At 37.2% G+C, this 23,551-nt stretch overlaps 1 protein-coding gene across 2 annotated transcripts in view; it reads left to right on the top strand.

The window, feature by feature from the left end:
• The window catches only part of APP (amyloid beta precursor protein), a 57,111-nt gene extending 43,916 nt beyond the window's left edge, over positions 1 to 13,195 (top strand). Inside the window, exons 9-13 of one of the 2 annotated variants that reach the window (XM_072397983.1) lie at positions 3,325 to 3,546; positions 5,437 to 5,490; positions 9,686 to 9,768; positions 10,492 to 10,638; positions 12,001 to 13,195. In XM_072397983.1, the coding sequence (XP_072254084.1) occupies positions 3,325 to 3,546; positions 5,437 to 5,490; positions 9,686 to 9,768; positions 10,492 to 10,638; positions 12,001 to 12,102 (608 nt within the window). In that variant the 3' untranslated portion in view covers positions 12,103 to 13,195. The remainder of the gene's footprint in view (positions 1 to 3,324; positions 3,547 to 5,436; positions 5,491 to 9,685; positions 9,769 to 10,491; positions 10,639 to 12,000) is intronic. The other variant, XM_072397988.1, reaches the window with a different exon arrangement.
• The last annotated feature ends 10,356 nt before the right edge of the window (positions 13,196 to 23,551 follow it).

Below are 23,551 nucleotides of genomic sequence, written 5' to 3'. Positions count from 1 at the left end.
ATACTTTTTAAGTACAGAAATATACCTATGGCTTCATGTTCTCTTCACTGCTTCTCAACTCTGAGACATCTTTAAAGTTGAACAGCTTTTATCAGTGCATAGGACAGTGTTCCGACCTGTTCGTCATAGTTTTGTCAGTGAAGGGGCGCCTTTGTGAGAAATCAAAAGGAAACGGCACTGCTTTTTAATTAAAATACATAGGAGAAAAGGAAAAAAACTCTGTTTTGTCTGTAGTACAGAGAGACATTTATTATTAACACAAAGCAGCTTGGTAATACAGGATCTTAATGACATTTGATTGAGTAGCCTATACGATTGACCATGACTTTATTTGGGTTGCTCAATCAAATCTGAAAATTGACCTTATAATGTAATAACTCTCTTACATAAGAATCATGGTCAACTACTTTTCCCAGACGCAGAGGTCTGCAATGACTGATTTTGCAGAACCATGTTTCATGACACAACCCATTGACCATGAATTTCAATGCAATTGATTAAAAGCATTTGAAATTTGAGTTCAGAATCAAAAGAACCTTGATCGGTCTAGTTGGGCATTTCTGTTTATCGTAAGAGGTTTTTTGAGACCTCTCAATTGATTTCTGTGTTGAGCATGCACATATTTCATCATTAGTGAAGATATTGATCTGATGAAAATCTAGAGGTCTTTTAGCATGGCGTTTTAATAGGTTACAAATATTCAATACTGACCAGAAAGCAGTGGTTTGCCAATAATTGGGATAAGCCTGATCTCACTATGTTGTATTAGGTATTTGAGGCTGTTTATGATCAATGATAAATATGATTTAATGTGATTTAATGAGAAGGTTTAAGTTCACCATAATAAAAGTATAGTTTATGATTGTGAAGTATCCAAAGGTCCTATTACTGTTAGACCCATCCTAAATGATTCCTAGAATGTACACACTCGTCACTCACGCGTCATCACCCGATACATGACCAGCATACAGGAACTTTTTGCCTTTGGAAAGTTTTATCGATACAGTTTTCATAATGCTGCAACAAGTTATTAAGAGGGCTTTTTTTTTACCATAACCTAATACAGGTTTTATTTTTATACATTCTCCTCCTATACAAAGCTGAGTTGCCAATGGGAATTATATTGTTAGATTAACACTGTTCGGACAGCTGTCGTCTGACCCATCCTGACCACTACACCATGACGAGCACACATAAATTAAAATAAACTTTCCTATATGCATACATTTTCCCTACAAAAGTTGGAGTATACCTACTCATATGAGAATGCATACCAATACTAATGCAAGAACAAATGACAGTTCAACAAGTACATGGAATATAATGCAGATTTCATACGATTTACCGCTATGCTTAAAAAGATGTTATAGGCAGGAATCATCATAAAAGTTAGAGTCCAAAAAGTGAAACTGTATTATATGTACAATACTTCAGATAAAAGCTGGACCATACCTACTCAAATGAGAGTGTATATCATTACCAATGCAACAACACATGACAGCTTAACCCTCACCATATATGAACACACTATAGTTTTTACATGTTTATCAGTAAGGTATAAGTGGGTGCTCCAAACAATAAACATCAATAAGCACGGTCAGCTTGTTCAACCAACCATTTCCGTTCATATCGAGCAGAAGTTATTTCACTATGTTATCTGTGATCAAGTGTTAACAAATTCAAAGTTTCCCAATCCCCTGAAGAAGCCCGGTAGGGTGAAACGCGTCGGAAATTAAAAGATGTATAACTATAACATACTGTAGGAACCAATTAGCACTATTAGACAGTACTGTCTAGATTTGAAGAAAAAGACCCCTCCCCACTGTATGAATGTAACACACTTGGAGGAGGTCCCACAAGTGGTTTAACATAAGATTGTATAATCCCAATATACCGTGTTTCCCCGAAAATAAGACACTGTCTTATATTTTTTTTGGCCTTATTTTCGGGGTAGGTCTTAAAAATAAAAAAAAAAAACTTACCTTTCGGAAGACGCAAGCCCGAGTTCTGGCTTCTGACAGGCGGAGTGCATGTAGTATCACTCCGCCTGTGACAGGAGCCGGAACTAGAAAGAAAGCATCGGCTTGTGCGGCTCCGGAGTGTGCACTGCTTTCTTTCAGGGTCCCGCTGCCTTCACAGGGAAAGAACACGACTCGGTGAGTACTGTTCTCCGGTTTTTAATTTATGTATGCTTTTCTTTTCTTTTTCTCCTCTGACCTGCTGTATGTAGTTAAGGGGGATCTTGAGCAGGGGTGGGCTGGCTGTTACGGACCCCCGCGTGCGGGGGGGGGAAGGGGGGGCGAGCGCTAGGGCTTGCGTGCGGATTATTAAGCTTTAGATTAGGATTTTAAATTTTAGATGAGGGTATTAAGCTTTAGATTTTTTAGGCTGAATTACAGTTTTAGGTGGGTTTTTTTTCTGAACTGGACAGATTTACACTAGGTCTTATTTTCGGGGTAGGTCTTATATTAGGGCAGGTTTAGAAAATAGTGCTAGGTCTTACTTTCGGGGTAGGTCTTATATTAGGGCAGGTTTAGAAAATAGTGCTAGGTCTTACTTTCGGGGTAGGTCTTATTTTCGGGGAAACACGGTACCCACTGTATTATATAACTTTTGTATACTTTTAATATATAGAGCCAAAAAAACCTCTTTTTGTTGTATTCTTTATACACAAACAAACCTATTCTTTGTTAGATTGACACTTTAAAAGCTTCACTTTTTCACACTTAGGAACATTTTTCATTTGCTTGGTATTGTCCTAGGCTGTTACATTTTTTTACTGTGTTGAAAAAGAAAAAAAAAAAAAGGATTTGGGACAATAACACAAGGACAAGCAGGTAAATATTTTCTTAGTAAAATTAACAAGGTATACAGTATGGGCAATTGAGAATTGAATAAAGTGTGACAAATAAGTCAAAGAGATGAGAAAGTCCCACAAGGCTTCTATAGATCTTCAGCAGATAACATCATTCTTTATGTCAAAGATCAAGAAGAAAGAAATATATTGAAGTAGGGGAATGAAGGAGATAACCAGCAAGAAAAAGAAGACAATGAACAGGAGGGCAAGATGGGTAAATATGCATAAATGTACCACCAGGAATCTGAAATTGTACACTAATTTCCATAGTAGGAAACATGGGTAAAAAATGTATGGAGAGTTAGTGATGTCATATGGACCATAGGGGAATGGCAGGCCCAAATGGTCTCCCTAAAAAGATGATGTTTCATATTTTTATACTATTCTGATTAGTATAACACCAAGCACAACTACAGCATATAATCACAATATTACATTTTCTAAAATAAGTTATCCTTTATTTTCAGATGAACTTTTCCAGAAAGAGCAGAACTATTCCGATGATGTTTTGTCCAACATGGTCAGTGAGCCCAGGATCAGTTATGGCAATGATGCCCTCATGCCTTCTCTCACTGAAACCAAGACTACAGTAGAGCTTCTTCCAGTAGACGGAGAGTTCAATGTTGATGATCTGCAGCCATGGCATCCATTTGGTGTAGACCCTGTTCCTGCAAACACCGAGAATGAAGGTAAGATGAGGCCAAAAAGGGATTGTTGTTCTAAATGTGCATGTTTGTCAGATTTGTTTGAGTTTGAAAGATCGCTGCACGTTACAAAATTCCTTCTATTGTTATGCTGCAAATGCCCTGCATGGTTATTACTATGGGAACATTCTACTGAAATTGACATTTAACTGACCCTTCTTGCCTCAGATTGATTTTGTAGATTTAGTTCATGATTTTTTTAAAAGAGGTTTTCTAGGAAAAAAAAAAAAACTGTGTACTCAACACTATGGTTATTACGTTGTCTGCAGCCTTTAACACGATCCTTTCTTTAGAATAGCCAGGGAACCTGTAAAATCTAAGCCCTTATTTAAAATCAACCATGTCAAGACAGACTGTCATAGCAGCTAAGTTCTGGGAATATATTTAGTGGCAACCCACTGATGTGAATGATTTCTCATAAGGGCCCAGACATCTCACAGACTTCAGTGCTTTCCTGGATAAACTCTTTATGTAGAAATTGTATAGAAGTACAGCAAGTGTACATGTACATAGTTTATATTTAAGGCATTCATGTCCGATTGTGGTTATTTTGACTTTTTGAGTTTAAGCAGAGGTTAGCTGTTGTTTCAATAAATATTTTTGAGAGGTATGAGTGTCTTTTACCCCCAAATAAATAATACTTATATGGATTTATTACCTTTCGCAGACTTAAAGAGAAACTAAAATTAGTATTCTTGTAAGGGTCACCATAGCAAATAGATGGTTAAAATATGGGACTCTGATTTCTGACAAGTCTGCAGAATCCCAGGGCTGTCACCCTATATATAACACTACCTAGAGCTGTGGTTTACTCCATGGTGTTGATTCCCAGGTTAAGAAGCCATGATCAGCCCTGAAACCTGCATTTAAAAAAACAAAGTCAAACAAAAATGTGTAAAATAACAATAATACTGGTAAATTACAGGCAAGTACTTGGTGTCTTAAAATGGTTTTTTTTTTTCTTTTCATGGGTAAAGCCTGGATTCCATGCTAGTGCAGTACACAGGTCCTTATCTGCCCAAGTCAGCAATCATTTGTCCTGGTGTTTAGCATTAACTCCACCATTTAACAATCCAAATTGTTATTATGGTCTTCTTGATATTCTGTCAGGACAATGTCTGCATGGAGTTTGCAGGTTCTCCCGTGTTTGTGTGGGTTTCCTCAGGGTACACCGGTTTCCTCCCACATTCCAAAAACGTGCAGTTAAGTTAAATGGCTACCCCCCCAAAATTGACCTTAGATTGTATTAAAGACATATGACTATGGTAGAGACGTTAGATTGTCATCCCCCACAGTTAGTGTCATGACTATAGACTTTGTGTACAGTGCTGCCTAATATGATGGCGCTATATAAATACTGTGTAATAATAAAAATAATATTCTGCCCCGTCAGGTTCTTCAGTGCAGTAAACATTCTGAATGTATTAGCATGTTCCTTTCATAAACTACATGAACAGTTTAAACTGATAAGTGTCCAAGTCTGACAGTGACCTAGCAAAGTTTCCAACTTGGCAAATAAAATATTGAATTTTTTGCCCATATTTTATGGATACATATTTGAGTGGTCATCAGAACCCTTTTTTACAAAAAAAGTTTTTACCATGTATTGGCATTGAATCACTACTTTATTTGAATAAAACAATGCAGCCATATGGTTGTAAGGTATTCCATGTAGATAAAATGTCCCAGTACCAGCCTGTGCACCTCTTCCTTCTGTCTTGTCTGTCTGGCAAATTAACCCAAGTGAGATGTAAACTTCTGTCCTGTTATTTTTCGTCTGTCATTCCGATCCTTTGAGCCAATAATGTATTGCTATTTTTGTTTATTTGCTTGTTCTTTTGTTTTATTTTTTATTGTTTTGCTGCACGTGCCCAGTTGAACCAGTTGATGCTCGCCCCGCTGCAGATAGAGGACTCACCACACGGCCAGGTATATAACTTGCTTTGCACTTCACCGTCACACCTTAGCATGTTAAAAAAATTTGCATGAAGTTTTTTGACTTTGCTAAATTTGTGCTGACTTGTTGTGCCATTATCGTAAGTTTTCTAAACTCCCTTTGTTTTGTCTTTTTGCATGTTGTGTATAAAGAATTTACCATTATACATGCATAGGATGACTATATTATCATTCATTTTAATGTTAATGCGTTCTCAGTATGATATTTTTACAAGCATTATGGAATTTTTTTTTATCATATAGATCATGTCATTCTTCAAGATTTCATATATCAAAGTGAGACGTTCCATTTTCTTTATATTTCTTATGTCAGGACTTAATACTCCCAAGTCATTCCTGTGCTCATGTTCTTTTCTGAAGGTTTCGGTTCTCTCTGTTCTGTCTCTACAAGGTCTTCTTTTTATCAAGACTTTTATTTTCCCAAACTAACTTTCACAGGGATTTCCCCCTTCTACCTTCTTTCAAGATTTTACTATTTTCCGCTTCAACCCATACACCAAGGTCTAAACTCCAATCATTGCCACACCACTCCGATTAGGTCCTTGCATGAGAAAAAATGTAAAGTAACTCACCTTGCATTCCAGTTTCCAGCTAACTCCATTTGATGAAGGTAACAATACGGTACCTTCTCCTGAATCACTCTTGCTTGAGTAATTTCTCCCATAAATATAGCTTCTGAACATTCCCAGTATCCAGGGGAAAGGTCCAGTTTTACCATCATCACCTACAGGTAGAGGCCTTCCATGTGTATCTCCTTCCTATGGCACCTTCCCATGACTTATTCTTTCTACACAGCCAACTTTATTAGATTGTTAGCAATCCACACAGTTTTAAAAGTTTGTGCTTTTTCTTATACAGAGATTGGTTAGCCTTTTCCCTACCTCTTTCCCAACTCCCATATTAGAAACTTCTGCTTTACTTACTAAAGATTAATCCAATTACATTTTCAATTAGTTCACAAAGCAAAACACCATACATTAGATGTTGTGCAGTTTTCTCGCTTTTTCACAACCTCGATCTGAGGTTTTTTCTTTAATTTGGAGAGAAAAGAAGACACATAACCATCACTGGTCGTTTTATAATGGTCTGCACAGGACAGTGCCTAAATGTGAACAGAAGAAGCATATCATATGCTGTGTTACATGTGTTTACAGTCCAGGTCACACTGCATAGCATAAAATACAAGTCTGAGCCCTTGTCCTCCTAACTGAGGAACAACAAGACTGCAATCACACTTGAGAACAACTTAAATTCACTGTACACTAAGGGCTGGCTTTGCAGTAACTCGTCCAGGTTAAACAGTCTCTATTCTAGTTGTATGCACCACATAGGACACAGCCACACAACGCACCAGACTACTGATGCATTTGTATTCTTCTAACATCACTTCACCCAAAGTCTTATAAAATGTCAATCAAGTCACTTAAATGTGTTTTGTTTTAGAACCTTTATAGCAATCTGAAAATTAAAATTAAGATCACATGGCATATGCTCATTGTTTTGTGAAAATGGTGTTTTGATGATGTAGTCTGCCATCCATCTGTGAGGAGTACAGAGGCATACAGAAGCTTTTTATGTTACTTCTTGTGTTTTTCCAAAAAGCAATTTGGATTCTCTTTGACTGTTTATTATTTTATGTGAAAGTAGCATTGTCCTAGCCCACATACAGTGTTCTCGAAAACCATTCAGCATTGAAAGCTTGTGAAGTGTCTTCAATGTCATCTTTAGACAACCTGACTCATTGAAAGAATTCAATCCATTTTATAGTACATTCATGGCTGCCTTTATTGCAAATTGTTTATTGCAGTGTTTTATTTTCTTATTAAAATGTATAAAATTGTTCTTTATAGAGAGCTAGCTCAGATTTTATTGTTTTGTATGCTTACCTAAAGATAGAGGGCCAAGTTCTATTCCCAATAGGAGAATAGACAGGCAAAACAGGACATTTTCCTTCCACGTTTCCTGATTTATTTTGTTCAGAGTGCATATATTGCACATAACTTATGACTACAATGTAGTCACTTATGTTTGTACATTAGCCCTGTTTATTTTTGTTTTTTTAAATGTCAAAAGCATATATCCAAAGCTACCACTTCATTTGTAGTAATAGATATACTGGCAAGAAATTTAGGGGATGTAAAAGAAGTCATCAGTAGAGAAAAAGAATAAAAAAAACTTTGAATTACCCCCATTTCCATGGAACCAAAAGCAAATTCAGGAGAGAAGCAGCTATTTCCAGGTGAAACCTACAGGTCCCTGCATTCCCACACCTCCATGCAAACCCTGCAGTGATGCTACAGTACACTCCTATACACAAAAAACTAAAACCTGTTCTGTCTGCAGGTCCCAATTGGACATAAATGGCAAAATAAAGTTAACAGAGGTTTTAACAATTTGATACTCTATCCAAAATGGTAAAATAAAAAGCTATACAAGTTCTATTGGCAAATCTATTATTTTACTTTTGTTTAAATAATATTCTCCCCTAATTTAGAATACATGCAATCCTAATGCCAGAATATACTCCAATGAATTCAATCTTCACAGTAATCCCCAACTACATGTACATAGAGATTTGTAAGTTAGTATCTGGTGGAAGATTTGTATTTTATTTCAGTGTCTCAGCTTCTTTGATTAAAACCCGAGGCTGAGAATTGTGAATAGTAAAGCACATTCACTGTTTAGCAGTGTCAAGCTGGATGCAGAGCCAACAATTATGGCTGAACCATTAGGTGACTTCTGTATATTTTTCTTAATAGTTTACATAAAGCAGAGTAAACGGAGAGAAAGATATATGCAGATTTTAATGGCCGATTTTGTTGGGTTTTTGACATTCCATCCTGAGGCTTTCTATTCAAGTAAACACAAAAACACTGCACTGTTCCAGTACGGACAACAGTAGCCTAGCTGGGCCTGCCAGGTTCATGGTTCAATTCTTCCTGTCAATGGAGGGACACTAGAGCAGACTTGTTTTGACAACTAATATTCTGACTCCAAGAAAGAAAACGCATCAGATTTGCAGAAAAGCTGTTTTCTGTTAAGCCTAATGTGCTTAGCAGTGCAATGCAGATCATCCATGGATTGTTTATGCATGTGATCATGGGATTTCTTTCGCCTAACACCCCTCCTCACCTCATGTTGTAGGAATGTATCTATCTATCTCTGTCTGTCTGTCTGTCTGTCTGTCTCTCTCTCTCTCTCTCTCGTCTCTATTTTATTTATTTACTAAGTACAAGACTAAATCTACTTCAACTCTAAAGCTCTTCCCAAGAAAGCAGGCAGACAGGTGTAAAGGACTACTCGCCAGCATTGCCTGTGGTCTTCCTGCAGGTGATCTTTTCCCAGTGCTCAGTTCTTTTCTTCCAATGCCCCGTTTTTCACTGTGTCTCTGTGTGGAGGTGGACATCAGGGTATATACAGGTCTTTGCTTCCCCAAATTATAGCCTCCAGCCAAGAGAACAATAGGTAGCACTATAGGCACATTATCAACTTTCACTCTAAACCCCATAAGATTAGCAGATCTAAAAGAGCATTTTTCGTCTATTTCAGCTGTGTTTCAATGCCATAAACACAGGAGAGCACTGATATTATTTTAAAAGAATTTCAAGCATATGGTACATTTCTTCAGCACAAACACAGTTCACTAAAACATTTTTTTATGTGATGTCACAGGTCCTTCCTCTGCTCTGCATTGGTCTAGATAAGCCCAGGTCAATGTGATGCCCCAAGGGCTGTATACTTAAAAGTGTGGCCTCACTGGAAGTTGGTAGCTTGATGATGGATATCATTTTACCAAAAAGTTCTTGATCTTAGAAAATGGAAAATTGGAATGTTTTCACTTTGACTCCTGCTCACTCCAAAAGATTTGCAAGTACTTTTTACAAGTGAGAAATAACAGATTCATGCCCCCTTTATAGAAAGAGTTCTCTACTCTTAAAAATAGTGAACTGCCATCCACAGAAACAGGTTCCTGATACTACTAATATTTGTATAAAATTGAATATATCAGAAAGAAAGTTGGTCCAGAGAGTTTTTGAATTACATTTGGATATCATTATTCATAAGAATTTTGTCTTCCACGTGATCATTTGGAGGTTCAGGATTTTCTTTTTACACATATTTTTGCACCTTGTAGTAATGGTGAATTTTCATTTTGGTTTTCTTTTAGGATCAGGGCTTACCAACATTAAAACCGAAGAGATCTCAGAAGTAAAAATGGATGCTGGATATGAAGTGCATCACCAGAAATTGGTAAGCCTCCAATCATGGTCCCTTTGTAGACAATGTAGCTGACCCACTACCATAGTCACATATACTGAAGGCTTTCTTCCTTATCTTGGCCTTCCTTATCTTAGGAATCTGTTTTATGAGATGTGTACACTGTCCTTTGTGTTATAAAACAAATGAAGCTTAACCCCTAACAAGTAATGTGTGGGAAACATTTTAAAAAAAAACCCGTAAAGGGTCTTCCACACTTATAATGGTACACATAGAAGCCATACAGAAATTAAATGCGTTCCGTGCTCTAAAGGTAAACAAAAAAAGCCCATTATCGTTAGCCCCAGACCCCCTGCCCTTACAATAAATTATCCTTAAATTCTCTAACTTCACAGCCACATGCTATAAGTTACGATGGTCAATGAAATGCAGAAAATTCACCTGCAAATTCAACTACCTTGAAACTGAGCCAATCAAATGCTATACTTGCAGAGTTTGATTGCTTAGTTTAAAGTTAGTTCAATTTGCATGTGATTTTCATAAAAGTCACATTTCTGCATCTCATTGACAATATCTAGCTATAAGTATCACCCCCAGCTCCACTTGTTACTTCGGAGAGGAGTGCCATGACAGACCCCTTTACTAGAAACAAGTGCTTCCATGTTTTGATGTTCTTATCTTATACTATGTATGACATACTTAATGTATTAAAAGCATTTTTCTAGTTCTTTTAGTAATATTGTCGTCTGTTTTTAGGTCTTCTTTGCAGAAGAGGTTGGCTCAAACAAAGGAGCAATTATCGGCCTTATGGTTGGTGGTGTTGTGATAGCAACCGTTATAGTAATCACACTAGTGATGCTGAAGAAGAAGCAGTACACTTCCATCCATCACGGTGTAGTAGAGGTAAGGGCGGCTTACATGGAACCTTGAACGAATGCAGCGATGGCTCCTTTCACCTTGAACAACAGGAAACCCATTACTTGCTTCTGTCTATAGTGTTCACTCTTCATTGACAAAATGCTTTTTTGTTGTAATGGCAGCATTAAGGCTGAAGTGTAGACCTGCTGTCCCGATGTAATATGTTTGCAAGGTATATTTGCACATATTAGCAGACTCAGAGCTGTCTCTAGGCTCTCGATTAGCAATCTTTATTTATGCCTCTTCTTGTCACTTGTCACTCCTATTTAGCCTTTGTGCAGACATATATGATGCATGTGTATGATAGGCCAATAAAACTCTTCACACATTCATATGTAAACCATTGATGGGCTCCATCAGAATGGGATATATTTAACATAAGCTGAATATTTTGCCTATTGGATTTACTTTTGGCAGTCCCAGTAGCAGATGTTTTCTAGTAGATGACTGATCATGCACAGACAGCATTTCCTCAGTTGTGCAGAAGATAGTGGCTGTAATTTTGTTTGCCAGTTAAACAGAAATCTTCATATTAATGAAAAGACAAATTAAAACATTCACATATGTCCGTGAAAGTTCCATACGTCTTCAGAAAACTAGACATGTATCATTTATTATATTATTTTTTGACACGTTTTTTGGACTGTTGCATTTTAAGCAGGAAGAATCTTACTATTTGCCAATTATAAGTGGACTTGGTCAACCATGCCATTGCTAAATAAGAGAACAGTTGAGTTGGGAAACACCTTCCCTTTACCAAGGTGGTTGGACAGGTGAACTTCAGCGCCTGGTGTTTTAGAGTCTATTGTGATCAGTAGCTACAGGTCTCACTTCCATCTCAATTACCCAAAACATCAACTCCAACATCAACTTTGCATTGAGAATTGCATACAGTCCAGTATTATAGAACCATTTATTCCAAGACGCATACCAATGAGCCCAATTAAAGCCTTCTTGTTATTACTGTTATTAAGGTCTAGTAGCCAATGGCAGGGCAGGATTGACACCAGGAACTAATCTGTTCATTGTCTGCAGCATAAAGTCCAAATATCCTTCAGCTGCATACAGACTTAGTAAATATGCTGGGGAAGCTGGAAGGTGCACAGCTAATAGAAAGCCGGGAATGCTGCTGAGCCAAGGACAAGACAACCGATTCTTCAATCTCCTCTGCCTTTGCAAGCATTGCCAGCGGAGAGAATAAGCAGGGCACACTATACTGTGGTGGCGCACAGAGTGGGATTGCCGGCCATTAACCCATCTCTTATCTTCATAAATGGGTCTTGCTTTTACAGGTATTGCTCTAGCTTCCACAAAATATTTAGCTACCCCTCTGCTCTGTTCTTACAGGTTGATGCTGCTGTTACCCCTGAGGAGCGCCACCTGACCAAAATGCAGCAGAACGGCTATGAAAACCCAACCTACAAGTTCTTCGAACAGATGCAGAACTGAGAACACCACAGCAGCCTCTGGTCTCGGACAGCAAATTGATTGCTTCACTGCCCATCGGTGTTCCACTCTATACATATATAAATATAGAAACAAAATTAAAAAAAAAGGTCATGTTGAGAGAATAATACAAAAAAAAGGGAGAAAAAACACTGTTTTATTATTTACCCATTTCCGCCTTTTGACAGCTGTGCTGTAACAAAAGTAGATGCTTGAACTAATAAACTCAAATCTGTAATGTATTCTCTTAACATCTCTCTGTCTTTACATAACATAATTCGATGAATGTTTTTTGTGTACTGTAAAGAGATTAGCTGTCTTTAATCTAGTGCATGAGTAGCTGCCTCTCCTGATTATTTATCATGTAGATCCTAAAAACCGGTTGTATATTATTCTTGTGAGTTGTGACAAAAAAAAAAAATCAGTCCTGGTTGAAAATTGCTTTACAAACGATTGGGGATGCATTCTTCTGTGTACGTGAGGTTTTGCTGCTTTTTTCTTTTTTTTTTTTTTTTTTTTTTTTTTAATGCCTAATCATTTTTTCACCTCCGCTATGCATTTTCAAAAGTAAATCTAATTTTATTTTTTATTATTTTTTTTTTTAAATTCCATGCTCAATTTCTTTTTTTTCTCTACCGTGTTATTGTACAGATTGTACTGCTGTGTTTAGTGGTGTAGAAAATCATGGAGATTACACATTTGTTTTTTTGTGCCTGTTTTATGTGCACACTTTAGGAGTTGCAAAATGGAATTAAAAAAATTGAACAAAAAAAGTATATATATAAATATTTTTTTCTTTTCCATGTACCTTTGGAGCTTTAACCCCACCAGCGCTGGATGGTCCCAGGGAACACAATGTGTTTCCAGATCGCCTGGCTTTTACGGGGTTGTTTGTTGTGTCTCTGATAATTCTAAGCACTTTTTTAAGGGAGAAAAAAAAAGTGCCCTGCTGGTTTCAAAAAAAATATATACAAAATTAGCAGAGATTCCTTACAAAATGACAACTTTCTGCTGGATGATTGTACAGAATCATTGCTTATGAACTAATAGCTTTCTACACTGTGTTACATAAATAAATTTAAAAAAAAAAATGGGATGTAATGAGAGTTGTGTCTTTATTTCATAAAACTGTTAAATGAAACAATAATATTGTAAATTAAATTTATTGTGGGTGAAATAGTTATGAGTTTTAGGAATGTAAAACTCAAAGGCAGATAAAGGCAGAATTTTTAATTTTTTTAAACCTCTTACCCCTTCCACATAAAAAAATCCTATATACATACTTTTGTATGTATTGTATATTCTGGTTGGTCTGATATTGGTATAGTACCTTCCACTTCTCCTGTGGTGGTAGAAAGTGGCTTTTATTGTTGCACCCACTTCCTCTGAGTCAATGGGCCTGATTTTATTAAAGCTCTCCATGGCTGGAGAAGATACATTTTCATCAGTGAACCTGGGTTATCCATCAAACCTGGAATGTATATGGTGCAGGATTGAAAACATTTGCTAACAAATAGCAAATTATCTTTTAATAAATCAATTCCAGGTTTGCTGGATCACCCAGCTTTAATGATGAAAGTGTATCTTCCCTAGCCATGGAGAGCTTTAATAAATCAGCTCCAATGGGTCTTTGATCTTAAAAATTTGATAATAAACAAAGACTAACCCTAAACCTGGAAGATTTGAAACATTGAGCAATGACAATGTATTTTTAATCAACTTATTTGTTAAAATTATTTTTTCTCCTTTTTTTTAGGACAACCATTTTTAAGCTTTGCACACCCACCATATAGATCTTTAGTGCTTAATAACTCTGATTTTGTGGTTTCAGATGCCCAATTTGGTTCCCCACTATCTACAGTATATATTTATATGTTACTTAATGACCATAGTCTAATAGTTGTGCAAGTTATGGTAAAAAAAATGCACTGTAAATAAAATAAACCTATGAATATGACAACGGGCGGGATTTTATAAAGCTCTCCAAGGCTCGAGACAATGGATTATCAGGGGAGAACCTGAGTGTCCCAGCAAACCTAGAATGGATCTGGTGCAGGCTAAAAACATCCATTCCAAATTCACTGGATAATCATAGTCTATTTTCACCAGTCTTGAAGCGCTTTAATAAATCAAGCCCAATGTTGCAAAAACTTTAAACATCAATTCCAGTCTTGCTGGATCACCCATGATACCCACCAGTTTTTAGCTTTAATAAATCAGGCTCAAGGTTGAAAAAGAGCATCAGCAATAAGAAGCTGAGAGAATAAATGAACATTTCCAGTAATGTAGATTTTCCAAGACAAGTGCCTAGTGATGAAAACCTGAATTGGCTATGCAAACAGTAACTTTCTTCAAATTACTTTTACCTGAGCACAGCTGGTACAAATCTCAACATGATGATGATTGATAGGTTCAATAGGCAATAGGCTTGAATGGATTTTTAATACATACATACATACACACAATTCAGTGAAGGTATAATGACTGGAAACTCTAGCAGAAGGAAGAAAAGCCCCCTGTAATATGTGTGGCAGGAGGACCACCGAGACATCAAGTGCAGAGATCCTGAGAAAGCCAGTGGGCAACACTTTGGTCAAGTCCAAGAGAACTGAACTCTTGTAATGGAAGCTTGTCTTAAAGCAAAATCCCAGTGGAAGTCCAAGCTGGGAAATCGTCATCTAGTCTAGTACTAAAACTTTTCTTCAGATGTTAAACATCATACATAAATGGTCCATATATAGCGATTTGTACAAACTAATTAAAAAACAAACGAATTCATTGTCACTTGATATCAAAGGACAGGTATAGTGCTTAATTCTTACTATTTTTGTTATTATTATTATTATTATTATTATTATTATTATTAATAATAATAATAAAGCAGAAGTAAACCCAAAACTATCCTAAAAGAATATAACTACACCTACCTTCAATCCCGCAGATCAGTCTGTCCGTCCCTTTAAACAGGATTTATATAGCACCAACATATTATGCAGCGCTCTACATTAAATATGGGTTGCAAATGACAGACAGATACAGACAGTGACACAGGAGGAGAGGACCCTGTCCCAAAGAGCTTACAATCTAGGAGGTGGGGGAAGTAACACACAATAGGAGTAATATCTAATTGCCTTTGGGGATTTGAATTTGTATTTTTTGTTGGAGCCTTGCTCCACCTTTGTTGGGCCAAATAGAAATATGCACTAAAATATTTTTTTTCTCCTTCTGTATCAATTGTAGATAAACATTCCTGTATGAGAAGGCTTTTTTTCTATAGTATTAACTACTTTTTTATTCTGACCAAAACTAGACAACAATGAGGTTTCACTGTGTAAAATTAGGTTAAGCCAGACTACTAGTACTTTTAAAATCAGAGTACAGTGTTGGCATCATGCATATATTCTAAATAAAGGTTTCCTTTAACATTACTGTGTCTGATTCTACATGTAGGGTCAGTGTATCAAAGTAATAAAAGGGTTAACAAAAAGGAAGGCCATTTATCGTAGCACCTAGTAATTATTTCATGACAGGTTCACTTTAGCAGCATTATGCCTGATAGTACATTACACGTGTGCTTTGAAATACAGGTAGTGCAGCACAATTCCCTAATACAGTTACATGCTGCACCTCTGGCAAAGAGCTCCATTTACCACAACATAAAAAACTCAAGCTGCTGTATTTTTTCAAATATTCCACTTCTCATAATGGTCTACCTTGATACACTCAGCATTGATGTTCATTCACATGGCTGTTTGCGGCAGCCGTGGCCTCGCTGCATGAGTGTCTCATTTTATCCCATTGCTGTTAGGAATTAATAGGCTTATGTTCTTTTGTACATTAAGTACATTGCACGCACCATTATATTTATTTCTGGTTAGCACAGTGATAATGCACTGCATGAGTTTTATTGTGAGACTCAAATTGCATTTGGACTAAATTTCAAAATAATTATCCAACGTAATTGTTGTGAAAGAAATAAAAATGAGAGAAAGGGTTGCAAATACAAAGCAGCATAACTCCAAAATGTCCCTCTTTTAAATTAAAATCACTCTGTCCCTCCTCACTTCACAGGTGTCCCTATTTTTCAATAAAAAAGACTTCCATATAATATATTCTATTCAGATTTAATTGGGGTTATACTTTCCTAAACATTTTACCCAACCTCTAAATGATTGCCTTGTGTTTTTAGGGAAAGAAAGAATATTTGTCAAAAGTTGTGCTGAAAATAACAAAAAACTATTCTGGGTTTGCAATATGGTAATCATTTTTGTGTATTAATTCTTCATAGTCTATATAAGTGGAGTGGCAGGGGGGTATCACTAGGGTCAATTGCAAAATGTTTAAATACCCTTCTGCCACCCACTTTTGAAGTCTTTACTGCTCCCACCATTTATAAAGCAGTGTCTACTTATCCCCAAAAATAGGAATAATGCATGCCAGTAGGTGTGTTGGGGTACCCTTATTCTTCCTGAATCAGTGTCCCACCTTTCCCATTGGGGGAACCATGCATTGGCTTCGGCAGGTAGAGGGGGTACCCATGCTCTTCATGCAGCATTTTTCCCTTTCTCCATAAGGGAAATCATGCGTTGGTATCAGTGGATAGTGGTTTAAACTGTCCCATCTGCATTAACACTTAGTGTAGCGAGTCTAAGGACAGAAGAAAATATATTCACAGTCTTAAACCAAACACCAAAATTGTCTCCTCCGCCATATCCCTATCTGCCTGCAGCGCTCCATGTTTGGATTTCCCAAACCTTATCCTCACAGCTTTTCAATCCCAGCACAAATCTAAATCCTTCCTCCTACTGTGCTGGAACTTAAGAAGCACCTTGGTACCAATACAACCACCCACCAGCCTACAGCAACAATACTGACAATAAAAGAGAGACACCTAATAGATAAAATAATTTGTTAATGTAATATTATCAGGTTTGAATTGGCTCCCCCATGTCTCTGGTCCACTGTGAAACTTCTTTAGCTGCTAGGTAATCCCTGAGCCACAACATACTCTGTGCTGAAAGGTGCCTTCCATCACAATCCTCTTCTGCTCATGGTTAAGAACAATGGGTAGAAGAGGAATGGTGAGTATTACCCTAGGGCAAAAATGGACACTCAATATAGCATAGTTTAAAAAACAGAAACTATTTCCAATATGAGCGGCGGTCAACCCAATTTTTCCATCCATGACTATATAGAAAGAGTGATATTTTAGGGCTATATTGGTACAGAAGCCAGTGCCAGATTGAGAAGTCATGTACATTGCTGATGTTTGATCTTTACATGCTGTTTCAAAAAATAAAAGACATTAATTTATTGAATGGAAGAGACAGTACTGGTACCACATCTCCAATTGTATCACTAAACTCCTAAATCAAGTCTCTAAATAGGATTTTGCAGGTACCTAAATACATTTTGATTTTTATTCATAAAAATTCACCATTTATTTAATGAATGAAAAAATAAATATGTAAACAAAGCACAATATTCAAATCTTTTATCTTCAGTTCTTAAACAGGATCCTGCAATCTCTCCATTAACAGCTTCATCTGGTTTCTCGTCCTTTATGCGTTTTGCCAACCAGCTTTATTTGAAGAACTTTTCGTCATGGAGATTACATGTTTATTTTAATGCATCAACCACACCAACAAGAAGAAAACAAAACAAAGAAAAAAACATTACAATACATAATATTTTATGAATAGAAAAAAAAATCAAATTCATTTAGGTACCTGCAAAATCCTATCTAGAGACTTGAAGTAGGAATTTGGTGCCACAAAAAAATGCAAGAAATACACACAGCAATTTAAGTTTTGCTTCATTTTACAGTACATGAGGAAGAAACTGTCAACCCCACTGATTAAAGCGACCATATCAGGAAACCAAAATTACCCATAATGCAATGGAGAATTGGTGATGTTCATTCTACATAATAACTCTCCAATAAAGACTTCATAGTAAAAAGGAGTCATGTGGGTGCCATTGTTCTTTGCCACCTGGTTTGTGAATACCTAAGTAGGGGAAGAGCGTTGATAGATGCATGGCACCACAAAGGAAGCAGCAGGATTTAGAAGGCCTAAGAAACAGAGACGGGTGATGTGCTGCCCTATTCTAAAGGCACGGGTGAAATGTAAGGACCTTGCTGGGGTTCTGTCCCAGAAAGAGAGTGAGAATGAAAGAGGGTGGCACATATGTTAGGCAATGTTCAGACTGACGGTGAGGTTATAGTTACAGCTTCCTCATACTAATGAACCAATGCCAATGGCAATGCGTTTCCCTGAAACAGCCCAACAAAGATTGAAGCTAACAACATGCATGCTTCATACTGTCTAGGGGGAATACATTTGGGGGAGTCAGAAATGGAAAAGGATCTGGGGGTTCTGGTAGATCATAGACTTAATAAAAGCATAGAAAGGCCAAGCTGCAATATCTAAAGCTAGCAAAGTACTTTCTTGTACTAAAAGAGGAATAGACTGCAGAGATGGAGACATAATCCTGCCCCTGTACAAAGCAATGGTCAGACCACATCTGGAATATACAGTCCAGTTTTGGGCACCAGTTCACAAAAAGGACATTGTGGAATTGGAGAGAGTGCAGAGAAGGACAACTAAACTAATAAAAGGAATGGAGGAGCTCAGCTATGAGGAGAGATTAGCTGAACTGAATCTATTCTCCCTTGAGAAGAGACGTTTATTATATGATCGTTTAATGATATGATCACCCTGTATAAATATATAAATGGTCCATATAGAGAACTCTCTTCCCCATTATTCACTTTGAGATCATTACAAAGAACAAGAGGGCACTCTTTGCGTCTGGAGGAAAATAAATTAAAGCTCCGGATAAGGAAGGGATTCTTCACTGTAAGGTCTGTGAAAATGTGGATTCGGCTCCCTCAGGAAGTAGTTTCAGCAACTACTATAGATTGCTTTAGGAAAAAGCTGGATTATTTCTAGAAGCACAGAATATAACTGGGGATTAAGGCTTTAAAGTAAAAATAACAGAGACTGTTGAATGAGGGAACATCAGACTGTCTCATGGAATCAGGAAGGATTTTTTTTGCTCCTGTTGAAGCAAATTGTACCAGGGTTATTTTTGCCTTCCGCTGGACCAACTATGTCTTATAGGGTTTTATGCTCCTTTGTAAAGTTGATTAAATGCTACTTGCTCTTACCAGCAGCCATCACTAAAAATGTCTCTATAAGTCTGACTTCTAGCTTCTTTCATGTTGTTGATTTATCTTAAATTCTCTCCTGTCCCCAGTGCCAGCAGTTAATGTGCAAAGTAGCATGACTGAGAAACAGTTTTTAATGACCGGCCATTTTATATCTCCCTCCACAAGCTGTTGCTGTACAAGGATCTCTGTATTAATGGAGACCATAAAAAGAGAATGAATTAAGCTGGCACAAGATTCTGGAGTAAGAGTAAATACCACCATTTCTTTGTTAAAATTAGGACGATTTGCAGTAAAAATAAGACTTTGTAAGGGGCTCATATGTCTGCTCAGAGTTCATGGAGTGCCTGTTATAATAGGTCAGCAGATAAATCACTGTTTGCATTGGGTTCCATTGGTCAGAATACCTCCTTTACAGACAGCTAAAAAGGTCTGTGGTTTCATGTAGCTGGCTCTGCCAAAGGTGTTGTCCTTGGAACTTTGCCGACACCATCTTGTGAAGGACAATCAGCCACCATTCAAGGAACCCCTGTCAACTTCTAGGGCAACCATAGGGCTCCAGTGAACCCTGACTAAGAGTGGCTGGTAATTTTCTTCTTGTAATAATACCAAATATGTTAAATCTTGTAGACAAAATGGGATAACTAACAGCATGAGTAAAAATCACAGAAGGCCTGTAGTTCCATATTAGTCCAGATGGCAGTTGTACTTGCTTTGGCACTGTTTTTCATGTATGTATAGGTAATGTTTTACATTTGCCAGTAAAGGGTGTGTTTTGTAGAAGATGTGAGGTTCCAAACATACGGGAGATCCAAAAATTCAGGAGAGCATGGGGTTTGACATTGCAATCTAATTTATGTTGTGAGCAGAAGCAGAATGTATTAGGCAAGTCACCTATAAATCTATGAGGACTTTGTTATTTTGGCAGTGGGGTTTGTCCCCTTAACTCACACTTAACGCTCAATCTCATAGCACAGGTCAATGTACCAAAGGGCAGAAAAAGATATGTAGAGGTCATAAAGTATATATTTGTCCCAAGATGTGCAATTTTACTGTGTCCATGGACACCTAAGTCTATGTCCATTCTTTAGTTTACTTTAGATGGAGGATACTTATACTTTGGTCCTGTTCCAGTGACAGAGAATTACACATCCAGGAGCAATTGGGATAGGAAATCGATCAAAAAAGTACAGCAATAAAATCTCATTTACTTAGTAGATTGATGAAGGGTTTGCTGCTTTCTTTGCTCTATCTACACACCCTGTCATTTCTTGGTCTTGGTTTCACCAGGACATAAAGTTCATATTAATCCAATGAGGGCACAAACAGCAATGCAGACTTGCCAGATGTGTTGACTCTTATCATCTGGGTTAAACTTACATAAAAAGAGTTTTGTTTATTCAGGTCGATTGCTGTGACAGCTCTTACAATCTGGTACAGAAGATCTAAAAGTCTCTAATAAGCTAACAAGATATAAATGTATCCAAGTTCCAAATTAAACATTCAAAATTAACATTTACACTGAATATCATTATTATGATAATTTTTCAGGTTTTATTAGGAATTTTAATCTTTAGGTACTTGAAGGTTCTCAGCTATATTCCAATTTGTAATTTGTCATAAAATATTCTTTTTTTAGAAATTAAGAAGTCAATTTAGTGAAATGAGTTTGGTAATAATCAGGCTGCCGAAACACAAGGCTGCTGTCAGTAGAGATGGTGAGCTGTTAATAACACATGATGAGGGAATAGTGTTTATAGGGCAGCAGTTATCTGCTGCAGGAACTAAATGCCAACACACTTATTTGTAAGAACAAAATGTTTGTCCTGGGTCTCAATGCACATAAAAGGAGAAAGACTGGATTTTTTAAAAATATGAATTACCCCTGTCACTCTTTTTTAAAGGAGAATAAAATATTTAGGGTTAGAGACCCTTCATTTCAACAGTCTCAGCTCTGGACTTCTATGTAGTAATTAGTTTACGTACTAATAGCAGCATGAGGGGGTTGTGGTGCAGGAATTACATTGTGGAGTGAACACCAGCAACAAAATTTAAACCCTAACCATCCTTCTTTATTTAACCATACCCCTCGCAGCATGCCCAACAGTGCCCTAGATATATATAATATACATAATATAATAATATAATATATATAATCCTAGGAACGCCCTTCAGGGGGTTTGACACCAAATGTTCCAATGTCAATGGTATCTCTGTGCCAAACACATATACCCCCCCACCCAGTCCCACCCTAAATGCACTTACAACTTTGATAAATTCCCCTGCCTATCTCAGCACACAGTTATCTCCACCCACCTTTCCCCTTCCATTCTGCCAAATGCCCCTCTGCTATTCCTGCATTTGACACTCTCCCAAACTTCCCCCTACCCCTCCTTTCTTAGTTTTATCACAACTGCAAAGGAATATTCACCACTATATTCACTGCACCTGCCTCTGACCCTTATCCTCCCTATCAACTGGTACTTTGCCATTAACCCCACCATGCCTGGCCCAATTTCCCCTCCTCCCCCTATTATGATACCTGCCACCCAACCCATCTATACCTGTTTTGGATTGGGTACGGCTTGCTAGTAAGATTATATGTGCATTCAATATATATATTTAAAAAAAACTCTCTTGTGTAGACATCGTAGACAGGAAAAGAATAATTAGTTAGGTATTGGAATAAAGGGGAAGAAGCGGTGTAATGACAGCCATTATCCTAATTTCTGCACACGTTTACAATATGAGACGTACAGTACCTGTATGTTATCTTTTACTCTATCTTTCATTCAAGAATAAATAGGGGAAATTCTCAGCTTCCTAAATTCTGAAATGGCAACAGACTTTCACCCACTCCCAAATAGAGCGTAACTTCTTACTTGATTACAAATCCTCAATCTCCAACAAAACCCACAGAACAGGATTTAAACTGTTATCTTGATGGCACAATACCCCAAACCTCTTACGCCCACTATATGTACCTACAATCCTCCCCCAACATTGGTATTTGTATTCTCAGAAGGTCATACTCCATGTCTAATAAAATTGTCTTCAAGAGCATGTGTTGTGATCAGTATGTTCTCCAGTCCATCTACCCCATGTGGAAGATCCTATCTCTTTCTTACACAAGCACAGGGGGAAATTTAGCAAAACCTAGTTTTACTAGATTGACATTTTGTTTACTACACAATTCAGATAATATTTTCCTCAATCTACAAATGCCCAAACCCTGAAGAGATCTTTCCTCTCCCCACTGGGTCCCTCCCTCTGAGAGGTCCCCTACTTCTCTTCCTTGCCCTATCTGTCTATCTTTTCTACTCTTCCATACTTTCCTTCCCTCATACTTTCTTTCTCACCTAATTTCCTAATCCACCTAACCCACTTGACTATATAACGCCTTTCACCCCCCCACACACACACACCCTAAAATCCTTCTCCTTATTCCCACATGCCCTAACCTGACCTATCATCCGTAAAAGTTGGAGGTTCCTTTAAGCAACATTTCCACACTGATCTACCTCCAGATCGTATTTCCTACTGCTTGAAATGAAACACAGCCGCTCAGAAAACATCTGTTCTCAGTGATTATTAGTTTATTGTTGTGCAAATTGCTTTAATACAGTACATAGATTCTTGTGCCTGATGTTCTCACATCTCTCTTCGTGCCTGTATGCCATCACATCAATGTACCACCCATGGCCCTTCTGGTATAATTTATTCTATTTATGTTATCTGCCTGCTCTTCTTATTCTAAACTCCCTGCAATTAAAAATGATAATACCCATGATAATGATAATGGCTGGAATGTTAGAATGACATCGTCCATCAGAATCAAACAATTAAAAAATGAATATATAAATGAATTAAATACCTGCATATAAAGATCCCTACAGAACCAGTGGAATCAGAAAAAGGCAACACCTCCATAAAGCATGGTTCAGTTTGCTTCAACTGGAGGAAAATCCTTATTTGGCCACCTAAAACAATCTGATTTTCCCTGAATCAACAGTCCCTAGAGTATTTTTTATGCTAATGTAAACTATATTCTGTACATTTAGGAATGTGTTCAAAAAATGATGTACTGCCTGGCTAGAACGTATTCTCTATTCCACATATCACCAAGAATCCCTTCCATATTCACAAATTAAATCTCTTTTCCTCTGGAGGCAAATAGTGCCACTTGTCTATTTTAATGATCTTAAAGTGAAAGTATATTCTTGGTTTATAGCAGGTATCTTGATTTATATTTGAGTATATAAGGTAAATTTGCTCCTATCA

Source organism: Pyxicephalus adspersus, chromosome 1 (genome assembly GCF_032062135.1).
Source record: "Pyxicephalus adspersus chromosome 1, UCB_Pads_2.0, whole genome shotgun sequence".
NCBI lineage: Eukaryota > Metazoa > Chordata > Amphibia > Anura > Pyxicephalidae > Pyxicephalus > Pyxicephalus adspersus.
This window is presented reverse-complemented; position numbering and strand designations above follow the sequence as displayed.